At 41.9% G+C, this 20,416-nt stretch overlaps 1 protein-coding gene across 2 annotated transcripts in view; it reads right to left on the minus strand.

Annotated features, from left to right (window-relative positions):
* The window catches only part of LOC131107250 (contactin-4-like), a 101,594-nt gene that overhangs the window by 10,391 nt on the left and 70,787 nt on the right, over positions 1-20,416 (minus strand). For both annotated transcript variants that reach the window (XM_058057228.2, XM_058057146.2), the window contains exons 12-13: positions 10,739-10,866; positions 2,089-2,264 (exon numbers count right to left, since the gene is read on the minus strand). In XM_058057228.2, the coding sequence (XP_057913211.2) occupies positions 2,089-2,264; positions 10,739-10,866 (304 nt within the window). The remainder of the gene's footprint in view (positions 1-2,088; positions 2,265-10,738; positions 10,867-20,416) is intronic.

The raw sequence follows: 20,416 nt of genomic DNA on the forward strand, positions 1-20,416 counted from the left end.
ACACTGTTGGACAAATGTAGTACAGTTACGGTTCAATTATCGACAAAAGATCATTTCAAAGAGAAATTACTGAATTAATGCTGTTTCGTGGTATAGTCTTCTGGCCACTCGGCAATGTTCCATGGACGAGACGTCCATCCTTACTGCATTACCCGAGCCAGTTATGGATGCAAAGTGAAAAAAGGTTCTCCTCGCATTCGGTGTGGAAGTGGTATATTTGTGCCTGCTTACTTTGTGATGACTTAGTCTTAGTAATGTTAGACTTAGTAGTCTACTCTTACTAAGTCTTACTTAGACTTAGTAATGTTACATGGATGAGACGTCCGTCCTTACTGCATTACCCGAGCCAGTTATGGATGCAAAGTGAAAAAAAGCTCTCCTCCCATTCAGTGTGGAAGTGGTATATTTGTGCCTGCTTACTTTGTGATGACTTAGTCTTAGTAATATTAGACTTAGTAGTCTACTCTTACTAAGTCTTACTTAGACGTAGTAATGTTATATGGATGAGACGTCCATCCTTACTGCATTACCCGAGCCAGTTATGGATGCAAAGTGAAAAAAAGCTCTCCTCCCATTCAGTGTGGAAGTGGTATATTTGTGCCTGCTTACTTTGTGATGACTTAGTCTTAGTAATATTAGACTTAGTAGTCTACTCTTACTAAGTCTTACTTAGACTTAGTAATGTTATATGGATGAGACGTCCATCCTTACTGCATTACCCGAGCCAGTTATGGATGCAAAGTGAAAAAAGGTTCTCCTCGCATTCGGTGTGGAAGTGGTATATTTGTGCCTGCTTACTTTGTGATGACTTAGTCTTAGTAATGTTAGACTTAGTAGTCTACTCTTACTAAGTCTAAGTCTTAGACTTAGTAATGTTACATGGATGAGACGTCCATCCTTACTGCATTACCCGAGCCAGTTATGGATGCAAAGTGAAAAAAAGCTCTCCTCCCATTCAGTGTGGAAGTGGCATATTTGTGCCTGCTTACTTTGTAATGACTTAGTCTTAGTAATATTAGACTTAGTAGTCTACTCTTACTAAGTCTTAGTTAGACTTAGTAATGTTACATGGATGAGACGTCCATCCTTACTGCATTACCCGAGCCAGTTATGGATGCAAAGTGAAAAAAGGTTCTCCTCGCATTCGGTGTGGAAGTGGTATATTTGTGCCTGCTTACTTTGTGATGACTTAGTCTTAGTAATGTTAGACTTAGTAGTCTACTCTTACTAAGTCTTACTTAGACTTAGTAATGTTACATGGATGAGATGTCCATCCTTACTGCATTACCCGAGCCAGTTATGGATGCAAAGTGAAAAAAGGTTCTCCTCGCATCCGGTGTGGAAGTGGTATATTTGTGCCTGCTTACTTTGTGATGACTTAGTCTTAGTAATGTTAGACTTAGTAGTCTACTCTTACTAAGTCTAAGTCTTACTTAGACTTAGTAATGTTACATGGATGAGACGTCCATCCTTACTGCATTACCCGAGCCAGTTATGGATGCAAAGTGAAAATAGGTTCTCCTCGCATTCGGTGTGGAAGTGGTATATTTGTGCCTGCTTACTTTGTAATGACTTAGCCTCAGTAATGTTAGACTTAGTAGTCTACTCTTACTAAGTCTAAATCTTACTTAGACTTAGTAATGTTACATGGATGAGACGTCCATCCTTACTGCATTACCCGACCTTGTACTGGATGTAGCCAGTTGTGGATGCAAAGTGAAAAAAGGTTCTCCTCCCAATCTGTGTGGAAGTGGTATATTTGTGCCTTCTTACTTTGTAATGACTTAGCCTCAGTAATGTTAGACTTAGTAGTCTTGTACTGGATGTAGCAATTTATGGATGCAAAGTGAAAAAAGGTTCTCCTCCCATTCTGTGTGGAAGTGGTATATTTGTGCCTTCTTACTTTGTCGCTCCTCCCACCCCATTTGCATAATTGTGTAATCCGGTATAAACAATGAATACTTCTCCTCAGTTCCTCCTCTCCTCACTCGTTACTACCTAATAATCCAGCTAATGAGTTCCCATTTATCACAATGTAAAATATCAGTCTGGACTAAAATCCAAAGGTCAATTAAATGTGAAACTTACGCCGCCCACTTTCTCAAAAAAGCCCCCATGGCTGCCAAAGTGGATGAGCTGCTCATTGAAGAACCAGGTGAACTTAAGCTCCAGAGAGGCATCATGGCTGACTTGACAAGGCAGGACAACACTCTCCCCCACGGTGACGTCTAGTGTTGCTGGCAGAGTGGTGATGATTGTGGGATCTGGGAAAAAAAAATAAAAATCATGCGTCAAATTCAGAACAGAAATAGAAACCGGCTTTGCCAAAAGCCATAGGTCTCATGGTGGATATATAAGTCATAGAGTTAATGGAGGAATACACCGGACTGAACACGCAGCACAGCAAGTCCCAACAATAACAGGTATTGCTTTTGACCTGCGCTCGTATCTGCAGGGAGTTTGAGATGCTCCTGCAAACTGTATAGTCACTCTTAACTCAACCTTTAGCCTGGAACTCCTTCACAAATTCCCAGAACACACCGCCAGAGAAACAGCAAACATCAGTGAGCACTTCTCCGTGCAGCCGCTGCTCTCTTCTCAACCCTGCAGTGCAACGCTGTGACATCACCTGGGAATAAGGCACGCGTCCCTTATCTGCACTTGAGAGCATGCAGCGTGGGGGGAAGAGGAGGGTGAAGGACACGAGTGAGGCAAGATGAGAGGGAGAGGCTTTGTTCCTCCGGTGTAAAACTACTTTCTCCCTCTAGGGGGTGCTGTGATTACTTGCTTGAAATTGCCACTCAGACAACATAGAGACTCAATTGAGCGTGTTGGTAGTCTTCATCCACACGGTTGCTATTTTAAAATTCCAAAGTTCCATTTCATGTAAGTCGTTTTTGTGTAATTATCCAAAAAAACGTAAACAAACCAGCGGAAAAACAAACAGACCAAAGGCTAATAAATATCTGAAATGCATTCCCAAACCAAATGTCTCAGGACGACATCATAGCAGTTTGTTTAAAAAGAGCATTAAGCTAAATGGTTAAGGAATGAAACAGTAACTACAGGTGCTCCTCCATCAATAGCCGTTCCTACGACGGAATTGTAAGTCGGAACTTATACCTAAGTTACTCACTTTCAATAAGAAAAATAACAAAACAACTTATTTTCTTCCCTGTGGTTCTCTAGCAAGAACACAGACTAATATCATATTTATCCTTCATGATGGCTGCAATAGCCTAACAGCTCAGACCAAACATGATGTGAGGATTACTTTCTTCACGTTCCTTCTATTTCCTTTTCTGTAATGCACTACCATCATGCTTTAGAAATAAACAAGGCAAAGTTAAGAAGTGAACTAAAAAGAAGAAAACTGATGTTGTACGTCGACATACTCCTCTATCATACACACATTAACCCTTAGATGCACGAGTGACTGGACTCTACACTCTTCCATAAGTGGGTCAAAAATCACCCATACTAGAATCAATGCGTTTTTATGCCAATTTTACCATTTTGGTTAGGAATAATCACTTGTATGATATCAAAGGTTTCTATTGGATTCCATAGAAAATGAATGCGGGTCATTTTTGACTCACTTATGGAAGTTTGGGGTAGTAACACAAAAACAAAAAATTCTTAAAATGTATAAAAGGTAAGTTAAAAATGTGAATGGCATGATATAAATTTTTTGAGGAATACCTGGAATATGAAATGATAAAAAACATTACAAAGATATTTCACGGAAACAAACAACATTGACTGGGTCATTTTTTTTACCCACTTATGCATCTAAGGGTTAATAGGTCTCTCTTCCGTTACTAACATTAGTAATTTATGGGACTGAATGGTAACCGATATGGTACGTTTTTATACCTACTTTCAAAACAGAACACAAAAAAATTTGGATTCAACCTGTTGATCAAATATCATTGCATTACTACGACCATATCACGACTATGAGGAGAACCAGAGTTTAGAGCAGAGGGATCCACCTGCTGTGGCCCAGCAAGGTGCACTATATTCGGACACATGCTCCCAGCAGCTGGGTTACCGCGATGGAGGTCAGGAGAACCGGAGTATCGAGCAGGAGTAGTCACCGGACATGCCCCAGCAAGGTGCGCCGTCTTCAGCCACATGCTCGGAGTATCCATCGGTTGTTATCGTCGCTATCGGATTTATGTCATAATTCCCTCGTTTCGGTCCGCTAATTATCATTCATGAGTAGTCGTAACTGGAAAGCAAGGTCCGCCTGTAGATGAAATCTCGAAGGGCACGGTACAGAACCCCCGCCTACACCGCAGCCAATATAGAAACACACTGGCTTCACACTCCAACAGTTTTGGTCAAAGTCAACTTTGGTTTTTTTTTTTGGCAACTACAGCTGGCAGCCCAACACACAAAAAAAGCTAGTGGTGGAGCTTCATGGAGGATTTATTGTCAGGAATATTTCCCTCCTCTACCTACGCAGCATGGTAATGCGCTATAAACCTTTATTTGCCTTTTTTCTCTCTCCTGTGGGGTTGCTTCTTCTTCTCCAAAATGAACTGCTCCCCTCGCTGTTTGTACAGCCTGATCCCAAAGCGCCTGCGGGGTTTCATTGTGACAGAGATGATGCGAATGAGTTTCCTTGTTACCGCCCTCTGCCATCACTTGTGACAGATTATACGGGAAAAAAAACCTTGGTTACTCAGCCGTGCGTTGGGATTTTAGGCAAAATGTGACTGATTTCTGTGATGTCTAATGCCTTGCTGTCCTCTGACTGGACACATGAAAGGACAGCAACATTAACCTGCGCGGATGACTGACTGCGCCGGCCGCTGTGTGAGCGTCGTAGTCATTGTAGTATGTTGCTGTTCTATTTTCAATCGTTAACAGTCACTGCATTGTTTTTCCAAATAAACATTTCCCTTGAGGGATTATAATCAGTATAATAATTAAAAATATAAATAAATAAAAACTTCTCTTATGTATTGTCAACCAGCAAAGGAAAACAATGCTAAAAATGGATTAGACATGGTACAAAGTACTTATCTTTATGCCAGAGTCCTCATTTGCATGAATAGTCCTTCATAACAGAGGGCGAAAACTAAATGTTATTATCCTTTTGCCAAAATTTCTATATTCTTGGAGATAACTTTGGATTATTTGTTGAACAATCACCAAATAGGAGATAATAATCAGTATTTAATTAGACTTAAAGACTTAATTATATCCATTCATTACTGGCTTTCTTAGTCTCTTCAGTAAATACAATATGATAATAATCAGTATTTAATTAGAAACTTAAATACTTCATTATTTATATCCACTTATTATTGATTTGCTTAATCTTTTCAGTAAATGCCGCATATCGCCAAATTCATCATTTCAACGTTTCAGGGTCCATCCATTTTTTTTTCCGCGGGGGGTAGCAGTCTCAGTCGGGAACTTCGTCATCAGAAATCAGTGCAGCTTTTAAGCGCAAAGACGGCAAGAAGACGCCGGATGGTATCTTTTGTTATGTGGAGTGGCGTTCACGTTTCCTGTATCTCGTATTGGACTTCCCTTCATCAGCAGCTCTTTCCCAGCTGACTGATTACAGTTGCTAGTTCCTGTCCTACCGAATGCGTTTAACACCTGCTAGCGTCTTCCCGGAGTGCCTCGTTACTCGGGTCGTTTTTTTTGCCACGTTAGCTGAATTTTTTTCCCCTGTTTTTTTTTTTTTTTTTGGCCATGTTGCCTTTAGTAAGCCGTCTATTAATATTATCCTGGACTGCCTTGCCTCCCTTTTGTTTGTTTGCACTGTTTTTTCTTGGCTCTGTGTGTGTCCTTTATTACATTCTTTTAATTTGAAGTCTCTGCCTGTGAGGCCTAAACCAACACCAAAAAGTCACATAACTATCCGACCAGGAACACGGACCCCACGGAGTCAGAGGCGAACTAGTGAGCCATCATGAGCAGATGCTGCGGCAGTCAACGGGCACTATCCTCAGGCTCTCATTCAACATGTGTGCACTGGGAACCAGGATGGATCAGGTTTTTCTACCAGATGTCAGCCCCAGAACCAGTACTGGTTGCCGGTGCAGTGCCTGTCCATTCATTCATTCGTTTTCTACTGCTTTTCCTCACGAGGGTCGCAGGGATGCTGGAGCCTATCCCAGCTGTCTTCAGGTGAGAGGCGGGGTCGCCAGCCAATCACAGGGCACATATAGACAAACAACCATTCACACTCACATTCATACCTATGGACAATTTGAAGTCGCTAATTAACCTAGCATGCTTTTGGAATGTGGGAGGAAACCGGAGTACCCGGAGAAAACCCACGCATGCAAACTCCACACAGAGATGGCCGTGGGTGGAATTGAACCCTGGTCTCCTAGCTGTGAGGTCTGCGCGTTAACCACTCGACCACCGTGCTGCCTAGTGTCTGTCTATTTCCTCAAAATACTACATGGAAAATATTTATACAATTGATTCCTAGTTTTGGGAATTTTGGTCCACAGCTATACGTATGTGAGAACCACGCAGAACTTTGTATTCCATTCAGTATTTTCCTTTGTGTTTGACCATTGCATTATAAATGGATTATATTTATTAATGGATTATCAATGGAGGATGGTTTCGACATCGGCACCTTCAGGCTCGGCCTTAATTCTGGTTAAGGATGAACCGGGTTCCACCTTGACAAATTAAAATCCAATATTCAACTTATTAAGATGAACTTATGTACATATTTGACACTGTATGAATAATTCAGGTCCTTTGTGGAGTAAATAAACTGACCTACTATATTAGAGTAAATAAAATACAGTTCAAGTAAGGGCAAAATGAATAGCAAATAAATCCCACGATGAGTGAATGTCGACTGTTCATGTTTAGTAGTCAGTCGTCGGCACAGAAAGGCCTGAGCTGGCGTAGAAACAAACCCGAAACTTTCTCGCTCCACCAGTCTACCAGTCTACCGTGACCTCAACATATTCTCCTCGTGCTTTTTTTTTTTTTTTTAAAGAGTTTCAAGGATGTATTATGTAACAAAGATTGCCTCCAGGCTAGAAAAGTGTACAAAGACGTGAATCCAGTGTGACCCAGAATGTCGGTGACCATTGCAACAGCTCCGACTTGGCACAATCAAAATTCAGCAAACGCATCTATGTATAAATGAATCCAATTAATCCGCTAATATCCCCCCCGGTGTTGTCATAATATGGACATTAACGAGGCTCATCGGTTGTGACGCTTCTCCCTTAGCTGTTTTCGAGGTGCCTCGTTTATGCCCGGAGATCCTGAATGCTTCCTGACAGGTATTTTTCAGCATTCATATTAACAAAGTCAATTTGAATATAATACTGTCACCTCCCATAAGAGCTGCTCCCGAAACACACGTTTGTCCTCCGCTAAATAGGTTTCCAATCCTCACTCATATAATGCATGTAAATTACCCCATCCCATTTGCCAAACAATATGAAATGTGACAGAGAGGCACATAATCATATTGGGGAATATTTGTACACCACCCGCACAAAACTGCTGCAACATTTGATGATGATGAAAAGGGAGCGAGGGTGTCAAATAAACTCAGACTGCCTCATAAGGCAATGCACATAACGGCGGCGTCGCTCTGAGGTGAGAACACATAAGCGAGCGCCTTGATTGAAAAATCACCGACTCCGCAATCAGCCGCTCTCACATCAGCTTTCCACATTCCTCTGATTGACGGGGGGGGGGGGGTGTGTGTGTGAGGGGGTGACCATATCATTTCATTACTTTCAAAATGGTTAAGATTGTGTGAGATACATACCGATGAGTACGATACAAAGATACGATTTTACAATTTTACTTATACGTCTCGGAATAAACAGAACAACGCACGTTGCCTTGGATAAAGGAGAGTTGTAAATGTCGGGGAAGAGGAAGCAGCGTTGTGCTCTCAACGCTCTCCTCCACATTCCCGACTACTGCTGACTTCCGAGCATTCATAATATATGACATCTGTCTTTCATAATTCAACAGAGGAGACAGAGAAGACTTGATTTAGGGAATGTACATACGACAGGGTTGGGCCTCAATTTCCTCATAATTAGGCCATAACAGGTGTATCCTTGTAAATATCATATCATAATAATATTAATAATACATAATCATCACGGCTTGTGTTCAATGAATTGAATGACCTACAAATCGCATTTTAGAGCAAAGTATTAACAGGATGTAATAAAGGAGAAAGTCATATTTATTAGGGCACGTTATTGGTGGTAATAAATGTATGGAATTTATTATGTTTTTAGCATAATTAACAAGTAATAACTCAGTCAAAGTGTGATTAAAAGCTCATGATTTAAAATTTCAGTTCATTTCGAGCTGTTCACACATACAAATACATATCATTTATATTCATATTTAGATTTTTCATATTTATATTTGCATTTTTCATAGTTGCAAACTGTGTGGCGTTTGCATGCTCTCACTGCCTCACTCTATGGTGCTTAATCCAAAATTTGTTAATAAATGGTTGCTGATTTGTGACTGGTCACTAGGCGTCAGTAACATTGCCTTACATTACATTACCTTAACCTGCACTGCATGGAGTCAGCCATGGATGCAGAGTCGGAACAGTAGCTTGAAATGATGGTCAGTCATAGACATGACATGGTAAAAAAAAAAAAGACTTCTCCTCTCATTCTGTGTGGAAGTGGTATGTTTTTGGCTACTTACATTGTCCTTCTTCCCCCACTTAGTATCAAACCCTTTTTTAAGTTTGGAATAAATAAATTGAAGGCTAGCTTGTTAGCTGGCTATGCTTAAAGTGGCGGCCATCTTGTGTCCCTGCAGATATCTTGTAGTTGCACAATGCGGTGTAACAAAAGATAGCCGGCCGACCTTGCAATCTACTCACATTCGACACATACAACAAGTCATTTTCCCTAACGTGATTTATTATCTCTTAATATCTCTTATCATGTCTACTATATTATGCAATATGATCGTAAAGGTGGCAATAGGGGTGTTATTTCATGTCTACAGTAAATGGATCTAATAAGACTGTATTAAGAATCAAACTTATCACAGTCAGGCCAGGAAGCACTTACTCGTGATAAATGTCGGATGACCGTGTACGATTCCTATTAGACAAAAGCAATACTGAGTGTATTTTCGCCCGTAGAGTGTGAAAAACAAAAGAGCAAAACAAGAGCACGATCTTGGCCACATTTGAATGCCCAATTGCAGGATATACTGTATTCTGGTTTGGCAAATAATTAGATCCCCATATAGATGCACATCAATAGCGATATGAAATATGAGGCAAAAATGGACTCCCTGAGGCCAGCATTGGAAGATGAGGAATCCTATAAATCCATACAAGAAGGCTGGCAACGAAGGTCGAAGCAGAACAAGAAACAATAACAAATTAAGGAGGCAACCTGAGTGAAAAGCGGGTCACGGTGAGGACATAGTTCGATAACAATGTCAGCAAGACCCCCACAAACCCGAGCAGGTGATAACGCTACTGTATTCCCAATGGAAATAGAACAGAAAATCAGCACAGACTGGAGGCGCTCTATCCAAAGCACTTTATACCCAGCTCACATTCATTTTTAATGAAGTATAATAAGTCACAGCACCAGAGCAGAAATGCAATCCCCACTGCAGATGATCTAACAACATGAGGTCGTTTTCTACACAGACTATCCTCTGATGATACTAGAGTCAGCGAGGGAGGGTGTAGAGTGATTTCAACACCTCTCTAAACACACACGGTGACCGGGCAGCCTCGCTTGTAACAACAACGCTGCTCTTTAGGACTTAGGAAAGGAAGGAAGGAAGGAAGGAAGGAAATGTGTCACTGCTGGTGTCTTTTTTGTATTGATGCTGTTCACATTTTCACATTTCAAGACTAAAACGACACAGAATAGTTGAATGGCGGGGGTTCAAGCAGGAAGTGATGGAGGCTGGGTTGCATTACGGAGGGGTTTTTACATCTTCCAGACGTGCATTTTTGTATTTAATTACCGAATACATTCATTCATTTTCTACCGCTTATCCTCACAAGGGTCGCGGGGGTGCTGGAGCCTATCCCAGCTGTCTTCGAGGCGGGGTACACCCTGGACTGGTGGCCAGCCAATCACAGGGCACATATAGACAAACAACCATTCACACTCACATTTATACCAATGGACAATTTGGAGTCGCTAATTAGCTTAGCATGTTTTTGGAATGTGGGAGGAAACCGGAGTACCTGGAGAAAACGGGAAGAACATGCAAACTCCACACAGAGATGGCCGAGGATGGTATTGAACTCGGGTCTCCTAGCTGTGAGGTCTGTGCGCTAACCACTTGAACGCCGTGCAACCGGCATAAAATGTTTTAGCAATGTTCCTGGTATGGATTTTTTTTCTATATTTTGCATTTTCAATTTTCATATTAATAGGGAAAAATAACCTGAGCAATGGGGCAGGACACCATAGGTTTTGCTTCGGGCGAGAGGCGGGACTGGTCGCCAGCCAATCACAGGGCACATATCGACAATTAACCTAGCATGTTTTGGGAATGTGGGAGGAAACCGGGGTACCCGGAGAAACCCGGAGAAGAACATGCAAACCCGAGGGTGGAATTGAACTCGGGTCTCCTAGCTGTGAGGCCTGCGTGCTAACCACTCCAGAACCGTGCAGCCCGAATACATTCATGAAACACTTAAATGAGCAACCTAAATATATCAATTATGTCGCTAAATCGTCAGGAAAAGGAAAACAGGAATTACCTTTCACTGTGATGCTTCCTGTGCTGGTGGCCACACCAAACTGGTTCCTTGCCATGCACGTGTACGGGCCGCCATCTGATTTGGTTATGTTCCATATGCGAAGGTTGCCATTGTCCAGAATGGAAACTCTGTGGTCAAAATATAGGAATGATGTGTTAAAAAAACAGTGCAGGAATACTACATAATGTACCGTATATAGTGTAATGGAATTTGCCTCTCTTTTTCTGTTCAGTGTGAAAAACACCAATGCAAAATGCGGGGTCGGAAGTTGACATGATGATACTATCGGAGGCAAGGCAGAGCATGTGTGAAGTTTAACACCGCCCTATGGTGTTGAAAGCAATTGTCGCTCGTCTGCAAGAACCTGTCGCCAAATCTCTGCACGGAAGAGGCTTTTAATAAATGTTGTGTGTAAGAATACATCCTTTTGGAAAATATAACATGGTTCTAATTAAGTTATGCTTTTTTTTGCAAATGACAAAATGAGAAATAGGTCTTTTTTTTTAGTAAATAATGCAACACATGACTTTAAGAGAAAGGGGACTAGCGGCTCCATGCCCTTTATACAATGACCACAAGTGCTTCCACAAAGGTCAAAAAGGCTGAAAAAAAACTTGACATTTTCTTAATAAGAGGCACAAAATGAAAAAAAAGCGCCCTTAAAAACAAAGTACTGTGGGAAATCAAACAGGATTTTCCATCCATCTATTTTCTTTAGCGCTTGTCCTCATTCCGGTCACGGGCGAGCTGGAGCCTGTCCCATTTCCACTCACATTCACACCTACGAACAATATAGTGTCTCCAATTAACCTAACATGTTTTGAGGGATGTAGGAGCAAACCAGAGTGACCTGAGAAAAGCCATGCAATCACGAGGAACATGCAAACTGCACACTGTGATGTTCCAACACGGATTTGCACAAAGATCTCCTAACTATGAGACAGACATGCTCGCCACCGTTTCACCATGCTGCCATAAGCAGGATTTTAATGATCTAATATTCATATATGGGAGAACCTAGCTACATGTATGTAATTAATGTGATACGTATTGACCCAGAAAACCCGGACACTTAAAATGAGCATGTGCTATTACGCTTCCATGGAGGCATACCCATAAGTACAACTAATTGGTGATACACAGTATTTTAATGAGATTAATCATCTCTCGGTCATTGCCACGGTCAGCCCCGGTCACCTACGTGATGGTGTGATTGCTATAATGGTGGACCTGCCTGGACACATTTGGTAATGGTAATGGTTTTATTTCATTTGAACATGCATCACATTACAATTGAATGCATCACATAATCAGTTCACAGTTCCACATGTCCAAAAGGAGTCGGAAGAAACAAAGCTTATTAAATCCTACCCCTCCATCTGGTACTTTTACAATCAGTAACTGTTACATTTGTTCACTTCCTGCTTTCCATAATACAGTTTAAGGTTTTTTTTTTTACTTTTAACATTTGTACTTCATTTGTACTTCAACAAATGTTACTACTAGTTCAATAAATTGTGATGTAATGAAGAGGGATATAAATTATGGAAATATGGGTGATTATTTTATTCAAAAAAATAATACACAGTTATAAATCTTACATTTTTTGCACGTTTAATACAAGCGGTGAGATGTCCTACTTTGTTTGGCAGCCCTTGAACTCACCTTCAGTCTTCGGCACTGCCTGCCAGTAAGTAGCAGCTTGTAACCCAAATTTGTTCAAAGCAAAAAAAATCGAGATGCTTTTGTGTCTACAACACACTCGTTAGTTGTGACACTTATGCCAAGGTACCACTGTATAAATGACAATAAAAAACTACATACACAGCGACAACACATACAAATAACTTTGGTCTTGTCAAGAGCACCATTTACCAGTACTCGATGTGTCTGCATGTGCTGCATTTGTGTTGTGGACCCATTTCCACTGCGGGTGGAATTCAACCCTCCCCAAAAAACAAGGCAAAATTGTTTGAATGTTCTCCAGAAGCTATGGATGCTTAATATGCGGCACTGTATAGCACTGACCTATACCTAGCACTCTGCCCATGCCATCAGCAACACAAAGACCATCGCCTGCCTGAACATCCAGCAGCGTAGCCTCCGCCACAACTTCACAGAAAGAGATCAGATAACATAACCTTTGATTTGTCTTTTGCTTGAGGTTCATTTGAATGAAAGATTTACTTTAAAAAGAAAGGTCGTCTTCATGGATACGGAAACCAAACATTAAATTGTGGCCGAGTCTTAATTCAGCGTAATTTTCATTATCATGCAAAAGTTCTTCATCGAATCAAGGAGGAAGATGTTTACTTTGTCACATGTCCAATGTACAGCAAAATGTTTCTCTGCATTTAACCTCTCCTCTTGTGGAGTAATGTATAGCCGTTGTCTGGCGCCCGGGGACTGGATCTGGGGCGTAGGTCAACATCTCGGTCAGTGAAGCATCCATGTGTGGGCGACGCCGGGTGCAATGTGGGTGAAGTGTCTTTGCCCAAGGACATAACAGCAGTAACTGAGAATCGCCAATTCCCGGATTGCTGTGCCGGAAGTCAAACGTCGGACGGGACTAGGCGAGTTATTTGACGTATGTATGAAGCTACTGTTGATCCTGGGACTGGACTAAGGGTGCGCCGCGCATATGTCATCAAGCAGCAATTTCCTAAGGACCTAAATCAAATTAGTCCAAATGCTCACGGCAATATTTCAATGGAACTGAATGCCTTGCGTCTGTGCACAAAAGCTCGATAATCCACAACTGTCTTAACGCTCAGGGACAAAACAGTTACCACGTGACTTGCACATCATGCATCTTGTAGAGGATGGGCGCAGGCTGAACAAGTGGCCGCGCATACAAGCACAATGGATCATACAGAGGTCAATCTCAAGCCCATTCTTCGCTTTTCTCTGCATTGTCGTCCTTTTTTCTAATATACGGGTACGCTTCAGCGGCCGTTTGTCTGGGTAAGTGTTCGTTATTTTAGCCTGAACGTAATGGAAGAGCAGTCGAGGTCAAGTAAAGTCGAAGTCAGTCACGGCACGCCTGTGGTGAATAAGAGATGGGGGCTCGCCCGCATTTCATTCTCTCTTCCCTGCTTCGGACAACATGTCTTTGCCGTCGAGGAGACATTTCCTACCTGCATCCAGGGAGATGCTAGCAAAGGGGCAGGTATCAATAATTCACAGGTGAGATGAAGTGAAGTGAAGTGCCTCTCCTTTCATCCCCGTCCCGCACAGGAATATTGCCTCTGTGAGAAAGCGGTGGTTTTAAACAGGGTGGCACGGCCTAATGAAAAACGCAGGTGTGTATTATAAAGCCTCTGAGGACCGTGGCTGTGCGGTGTTGATCCACCTTGCGATGTGACAAGATGAAAGAGACAAATAACATCAGCCACACAGCGGCCATTATCATGGCGACTGTGAAGTGGAAATCACAGGAAAAGGGCGACTCCCAATTTAAAAGCCTGTTTCTGTTATTTCAGTAAATTCTCTTTCAGATGTTAACAGATGCAGCCGCGCCTTTTCTGTCGAAAAGAAGGTACTTGAAACTCTTGATTTGATGGTACACTTGACATATTATGTCTTTGATCTCTTCAATGCAATTTCTGCGCGGTGAAAAGAAATGGTCGCAATTCCAGTGAATCCCAAAAAGGCTTGAATTTCGTGTGCCGACAGCCTTGAGCGGAGAGCCCTCTGAGGTTGTTCAAATACAGTGGAACCTCTTTTTTCGGCGTTAATCCGTTCCAAGAGGTAAGACAAAAACCAAAACATAAAAAAACGAATACATTTTTCCCATAAGAAATAATGTAAATCCCATTAAATCCCCCCCCAAAACAAAAAAGCCCTTAAATTATATTAGGAAAGCAGGAAGTGAACAAATGTAACATTTACTGATTGTAAAAGTACCAGATGGAGGGGTAGGATTTAATAAGCTTTGCTTCTTCCTACTCCTTTTGGACATGTAGAACTGTGAACTGATTATGTGATGCATTCAATTGTAATCTGATGCATGTTCAAATGAAATAAAACCATTTATCCTTTCCAGACACTAAAAAATATGAAGACAAAATACATTTTATACGCCAAACACAAAGCAAAAAACATATAAAATGATGAATGAAATAGGTTGACAAAACGTCCTAGACTGATTGTCGTGTTTTTTGTTTTGTTTTAAGAAAGTTAGGAAGTTGTGTTTTTTCATTGGGCCATTGAATTGACCGTCATTGGGCGACTTTTTGAATCACTGCTGCCAAAAAGTTACGCTACGACTCCCTTCTCGAATTCAATCGTGTTTCTCACATTCTTTATCTTGCAGCTGCATTCACTTTTAAAAAAAGCACAGTTCATCTAACACTCAATTACACAGTGCTCTTGAACACCTCATTAGCGGATGGCGCACTGTGCTTATTAAGGAAAGGAAGGAGACAGATGCGTGTTTATCATTTTGCGAGTGTTCTATGAATATATAAAACACACACACATATATAATAAAAATGCCTAAAGATTCCCCCCTGACCGGCATCTATCCATAGTGTCCTAACTCTAATATTGTCACTATCCATTCAATATGTGGATGCACCGTTTGGGCACTCTATTGGGTGTACTCGTCTGTTCAAGGCTCAATTTTTGGTAATTTTTTGTGATAATTCAAAAACCGAATCATATGAAAACCAGAGCACATGAAACCGAGTGTTTACTGACTTTCTGTAGAAAAAAAAAAAAAAACAACCGACCAATCCAATCAAAGACCAGCAGTGTAGTCAAAAGCATTCAAGATGCAACCAATATGCGAAATCACAGATCGGGAAGTTGAAAGCAGGACTGTTTTTGGATTCTTAGTGGCTCGGTTTTGCCACGGCTGGCTGACACTTTGGCCTCGGAGTGCAGGCTCGCGAACGTGTCTACTTAATTAACCCAGGCTTGTGAAAATAGAGGTTAAGATTCCATCAGTGGAATTACTCAGCCATGACACCACAGGAAGCAAGATCGTCAGAAGCTTATAGGTGAGTTCACCGACTAATTAGTCTCAGCTAAAGGCGCCGACACAATGATTCTTGCATCAGTGCGCTTACACACAGCTTGCTCTACTCGCAACGCCACCAACCATTCTCCTTTCCAAAACACCGGTTATCTAAATGTAAAGCACCAGCGCGACAGGAATAGGGAAAAAAAAAAAAAAAAAAAACCTTGTTGGGAATGTGTGTCATTCTATTTGCCGCACAGATAAGGTGAGATGTGTCTGTGTTACTCTTTCCAACCCTGACAGACAGCCATCGACCGACCTGCAGGAGATGTTTCTAATCATAATTGTATCAAAACGTCAGTGTTTCCAACAATGCCGGAGGCGAGACGCAGAAATGGACGAGGTCACCGTATCCTTTGAGCCGTGACAAAGGGTGGCGCCAACTTCAGATGTCGATCTCTGCTCTTGAATACTTTAAAATCCCGGAATTGTACTGGAGGTCTGAGATAAATTGAATGGCTGCCCCCTCCTACGGTTCCACATTGTGTCTGTCAGGGGCATAAATCAAGCCTGACTGTGTGGTATAGACCCGAGACGCTGGAACCTGCAGAGCTCAACGCTATGACAACGCAGCCTCTCACCTGTCTGCTTAAAGCGGGATTATAACAAAAGGCTCATTCTGTTACATTGTACAGTTGCCAACATCAAGGTTAAAGGCCAATTAGAGTAAGCATACTGAGGATTTTGCCATTGTGGCACTTTCAGTAAACACAGAGATGGGCTGACGCATGGAAGAAAAGAAATAAATAAGCGAGACACGGACCTATAGTTGAGACAACTCTTCAATACAGGTGTAATTGATATTGATTTTAGCTATACAGAACTGTACCAGTGACTCATCTTGTCACACGGATCATTAGCCGCAGTGAATGATCACGGCGTTCCCGCAAGGCGCTCTGACGGGAAATGATTTGCATTAAGTCATAGTTGACATGTCGAGCTGGACTTAAATAAATGGAAGGTCACGCTTTGGTGCAGCCTGGAAGAGCTGCAACGCTTCGCTGACTGAGAACTACGAGAACTGTGAAATTTGCATTGATTACATGGAATCACTAATCACTGATGTGACGTTAGGAATGCCGCACCCACATGTCGCAGGAAGTTCCCCAGGAAGTTTTCACCCTCTTCCTTCTTTATTCATTCATTCATTTTCTACCGCTTATCCTCACGAAGGTCGCAGGAGGTGCTGGAGCCTATCCCAGCTGTCTTCGGGCGAGAGGCGGGGTACACCCTGGACTGGTGGCCAGCCAGCCAATCACAGGGCACATATAGACAAACAACCATTCACACTCACATTCATACCTAATTAACGCCAATTAACCTAGGAAACCGGAGAACATGCAAACTCCACACAGAGATGGCCGAGGGTGTTGTGAGGTCTGCGCGCTAACCACTCCACCACCGTGCAGCTTCTTTATGTCCCTCGCAAAATAATCTGGTGATGCAAATGTTGAGTCCGGTAGCACAAAAAAGTAGAGCACAAATCCAAACGCATGTTTGTTTTGTGCGCATGTGCATCATTTTTTTTTCGGGGTTGCCACAACGGATCTTTTGATCCGTATCCTAATTTCGGCTTGATCACTTTATATTCCGGATGCCCTTCCCGATCAATACCGATGATGCTACAAACATAAATATTAACAATTTTTAGTAGAAGACGTTAAAACTCCAGCAAAAATGTGGAAAATTTGCTTTCTCTGTAATACTTTTGTTGAACCGTTTTGCATCTTTCGACTTTCCAGTGCGGTGGACAAAGTTTGGACACCCCTGGTGTAGGGGTTCCTTACACGATGACAGTAATCGAGGAGCTTATCTCCAAAAACTACTCGGTATTTGTCTGCAGCGGGACTAAAACCGTGACCCTCCAGGCCCTCGTCTGTGTGATTAATCGAAGTGAATTTCATTTCTTTTTCACTTTCATTGCTCGTTTTTTTGTGTGTGTTCATCCTCTTGTGTCAACTGCTTCTTTTGTTTTTGCCTTGGCAGCATTTGAGCCAAACTAATGCTTTATTAAAACAGGCCCTGAGGAGAATAGGATGGAAGGAAAGTATTAATTCCTCTCTTTATGAAATGCTCAATCAGCAATAGTGTCGATTACCAAGTGAGGAACCTTTTTCATAGCAACAGTACAAAAAAAAAAAAAAATGTCATTACACCTTCCTTCTGGGAAGTGATTATTATGCATTTCTATTAAATGCTAAAACATTTAAGCCTCAACGTTCATAATGCAAAGACTTACGATAAATTAACTACTAAGGACGCATTCATGTTATCCCAAAGACGCATTTATTCATCTTTTACATGAGGTGATGACGCAGAGGTCGATTAAATAAGAGCTGGGCATGCATCTTTCCCATAAACACATACATAAATACATTCTCCATGGCAACCGGCAAGTGAAACGGCATGGAGACGTGTAGCGTGCAGGAGGTTAGGCATTGAAGGGACATTTTCACAAATGTTCATTCATTTTCTACCACTAATCCTCACAAGGGTCGCGGGGTTGTGCTGGAGCCTATCCCAGCTGTCTTCGGGTGGGCGAGAGGCGGGGTACACCCTGGACTGGTGGCCAGCCAATCACAGGGCACATATAGACAAACAACCATTCACACTCACATTCATACCTATGGACAATTTGGAGTCAGTAAGGTGATTAATCATGATTAGTTAATTTAAAAGCTGTGATTAATCTGATAAAATTTTACATTTTTTGACAGTCCAGTTTTTTGTCCATAATACCATAACCATAACACCATTCATTTTCTTATTCTCACGAGGGTCACGGGGGTGCTGGAGCCTATCCCAACTGTCTTTGGGCAAGAGGCGGGGTACACCCTGGACTGGCGGCCAGCCAATCAATTCCAGGGCACATATAGACAAACAACCATTCACACTCACATTCATACCTATGGACAATTTGGAGTCGCTAATTAACCTAGCATGTTTTTGGAATGTGAGAGGAAACCGGAGTACCCGGAGAAAACCCACGCATGCACAGGGGAGAACATGCAAACTCCACACAGAGATGGCCGAGGGTGGAATTGAACTCGGGTCTCCTAGCTGTGAGGTCTGCGCGCTAACCACTTGACCGCCGTGCAGCCGAGTTCCAAATGTGAAAATTGTAAATAGTTCATGACAAATAAATTCTTGTTTTCATGTAATTTGTTTATATAGATGTTGAAATTAGTGTTAAAAATGAAAGTTATGCTTGTTATGTGCCCTATGTGTCCTGATTATCATATTTGAAAAATGGCAATCATTGAACGAGTTAATAAGTTAATAATAGACCTCACAATAACACAGTAATACTCCTCTTGGCTAAAAACAGACGTGTAAACAAACCATCAAGGACTAAACGTAGTGTAAAACCTTTTTATAGGGTAAAGTATTTTAATGACGTAGGCTCATTGTGAATGTCTTAATCCCCACTAGTGGAAAATGACGTGATTGCGTTGGTAATTGTCTCGCAAGGTGGAGAAGGTTTATCAGCCCGAGCCACAGAGGGTTCGTGGATGAACTTCCAGAGGATTCCTTTAATTACAAATTGCTCTCCTACTTCACAGATATTCATCTCTCCTCGTGTGCTGAGGTATTCCTTTAGGAATAAAGAGTGCACAGGAAATTGTCAGAGGAACCAAGATGGATTACTCTTGCTGTGCTGGTGGATTCTCACTTTGAAAAATGATATCGGCGAACGTCTCTCAGATAAAAATAATCCCAGAGAGCGGCAACGAGGGAAGCAGGCTGACCTAATCTCAGCAAACATCTCACAACTAATTTTATCTCATGTGTAATGTTGGAGTTTAGTCAGTCAGCACAAGGTTCTGGACAAAAACATGGCACCCTTCGTTCCCTGGAACGCAAACAAGAGTCCGAGATGACTGACGACGATGCGACGGCCACATGGCCCGGCAACCCGAAATTCAGACACGGGGATTTCAAAGGGAGTACTAATTGCCACAATTAGTTTAAACTGCAGTTTTTGGTCCTCGATGTAAACGGTACATCGTTTATGGAAATTCCGATTTTCAACAAAACCGATTCGGCTTAAAACGTGGATTTTCAAAAAAGTGTCCCAGGTTGTGTCAAGTATTAGTTAGTTCTATTATTTTTCTACAGTATCAACAATTGACATAAAATCCAACATCGTAACACGAGAACCACCTGAATGTTCATCGCCGTGATTATTTGGACTGGCTAGCAGCAAACTCTGACACGATTTACTAAATAAAACATTTAATCTGCTACACAAATGTGTTTGCTAGCGGGCACCCATAAATGGCGGCGTCTGCAGCTGCCAGCGCCACTAATCCTCAGTTTGCTCCAATTTGTACTCATGGGAGACGTCTAAGCCATATGGCTACGACCGAGAAGGAGCGCTATTGGCGAAGGTAACATAAAAAGCAACAGTCATCTGTCCACAGCAGCGCTTTTGAGGGTTTTTCTCCAAGAAAAGTAATAAACAAGTCCTTCTGGACGCATATGCTTCCAATGTTAGGCTGAGCAAACCTCCCCTGAGAGGCAGACGTCTACTCCAAAAGCAGATGTTCGATTAGACTCCAAATGCAACCGGAGATTAGACGAGAACAAGAAGTGTTTACAAGCAAACGCGTCACTTTTATGAATACGTTTCTGTACATGCAGTGAGAACGAAT

This window comes from Doryrhamphus excisus, linkage group LG11 (genome assembly GCF_037039965.1).
Source record: "Doryrhamphus excisus strain RoL-2023G ecotype Guam linkage group LG11, RoL_Dexc_Guam_v1.1, whole genome shotgun sequence".
Classification (NCBI taxonomy): Eukaryota; Metazoa; Chordata; class Actinopteri; order Syngnathiformes; family Syngnathidae; genus Doryrhamphus; species Doryrhamphus excisus.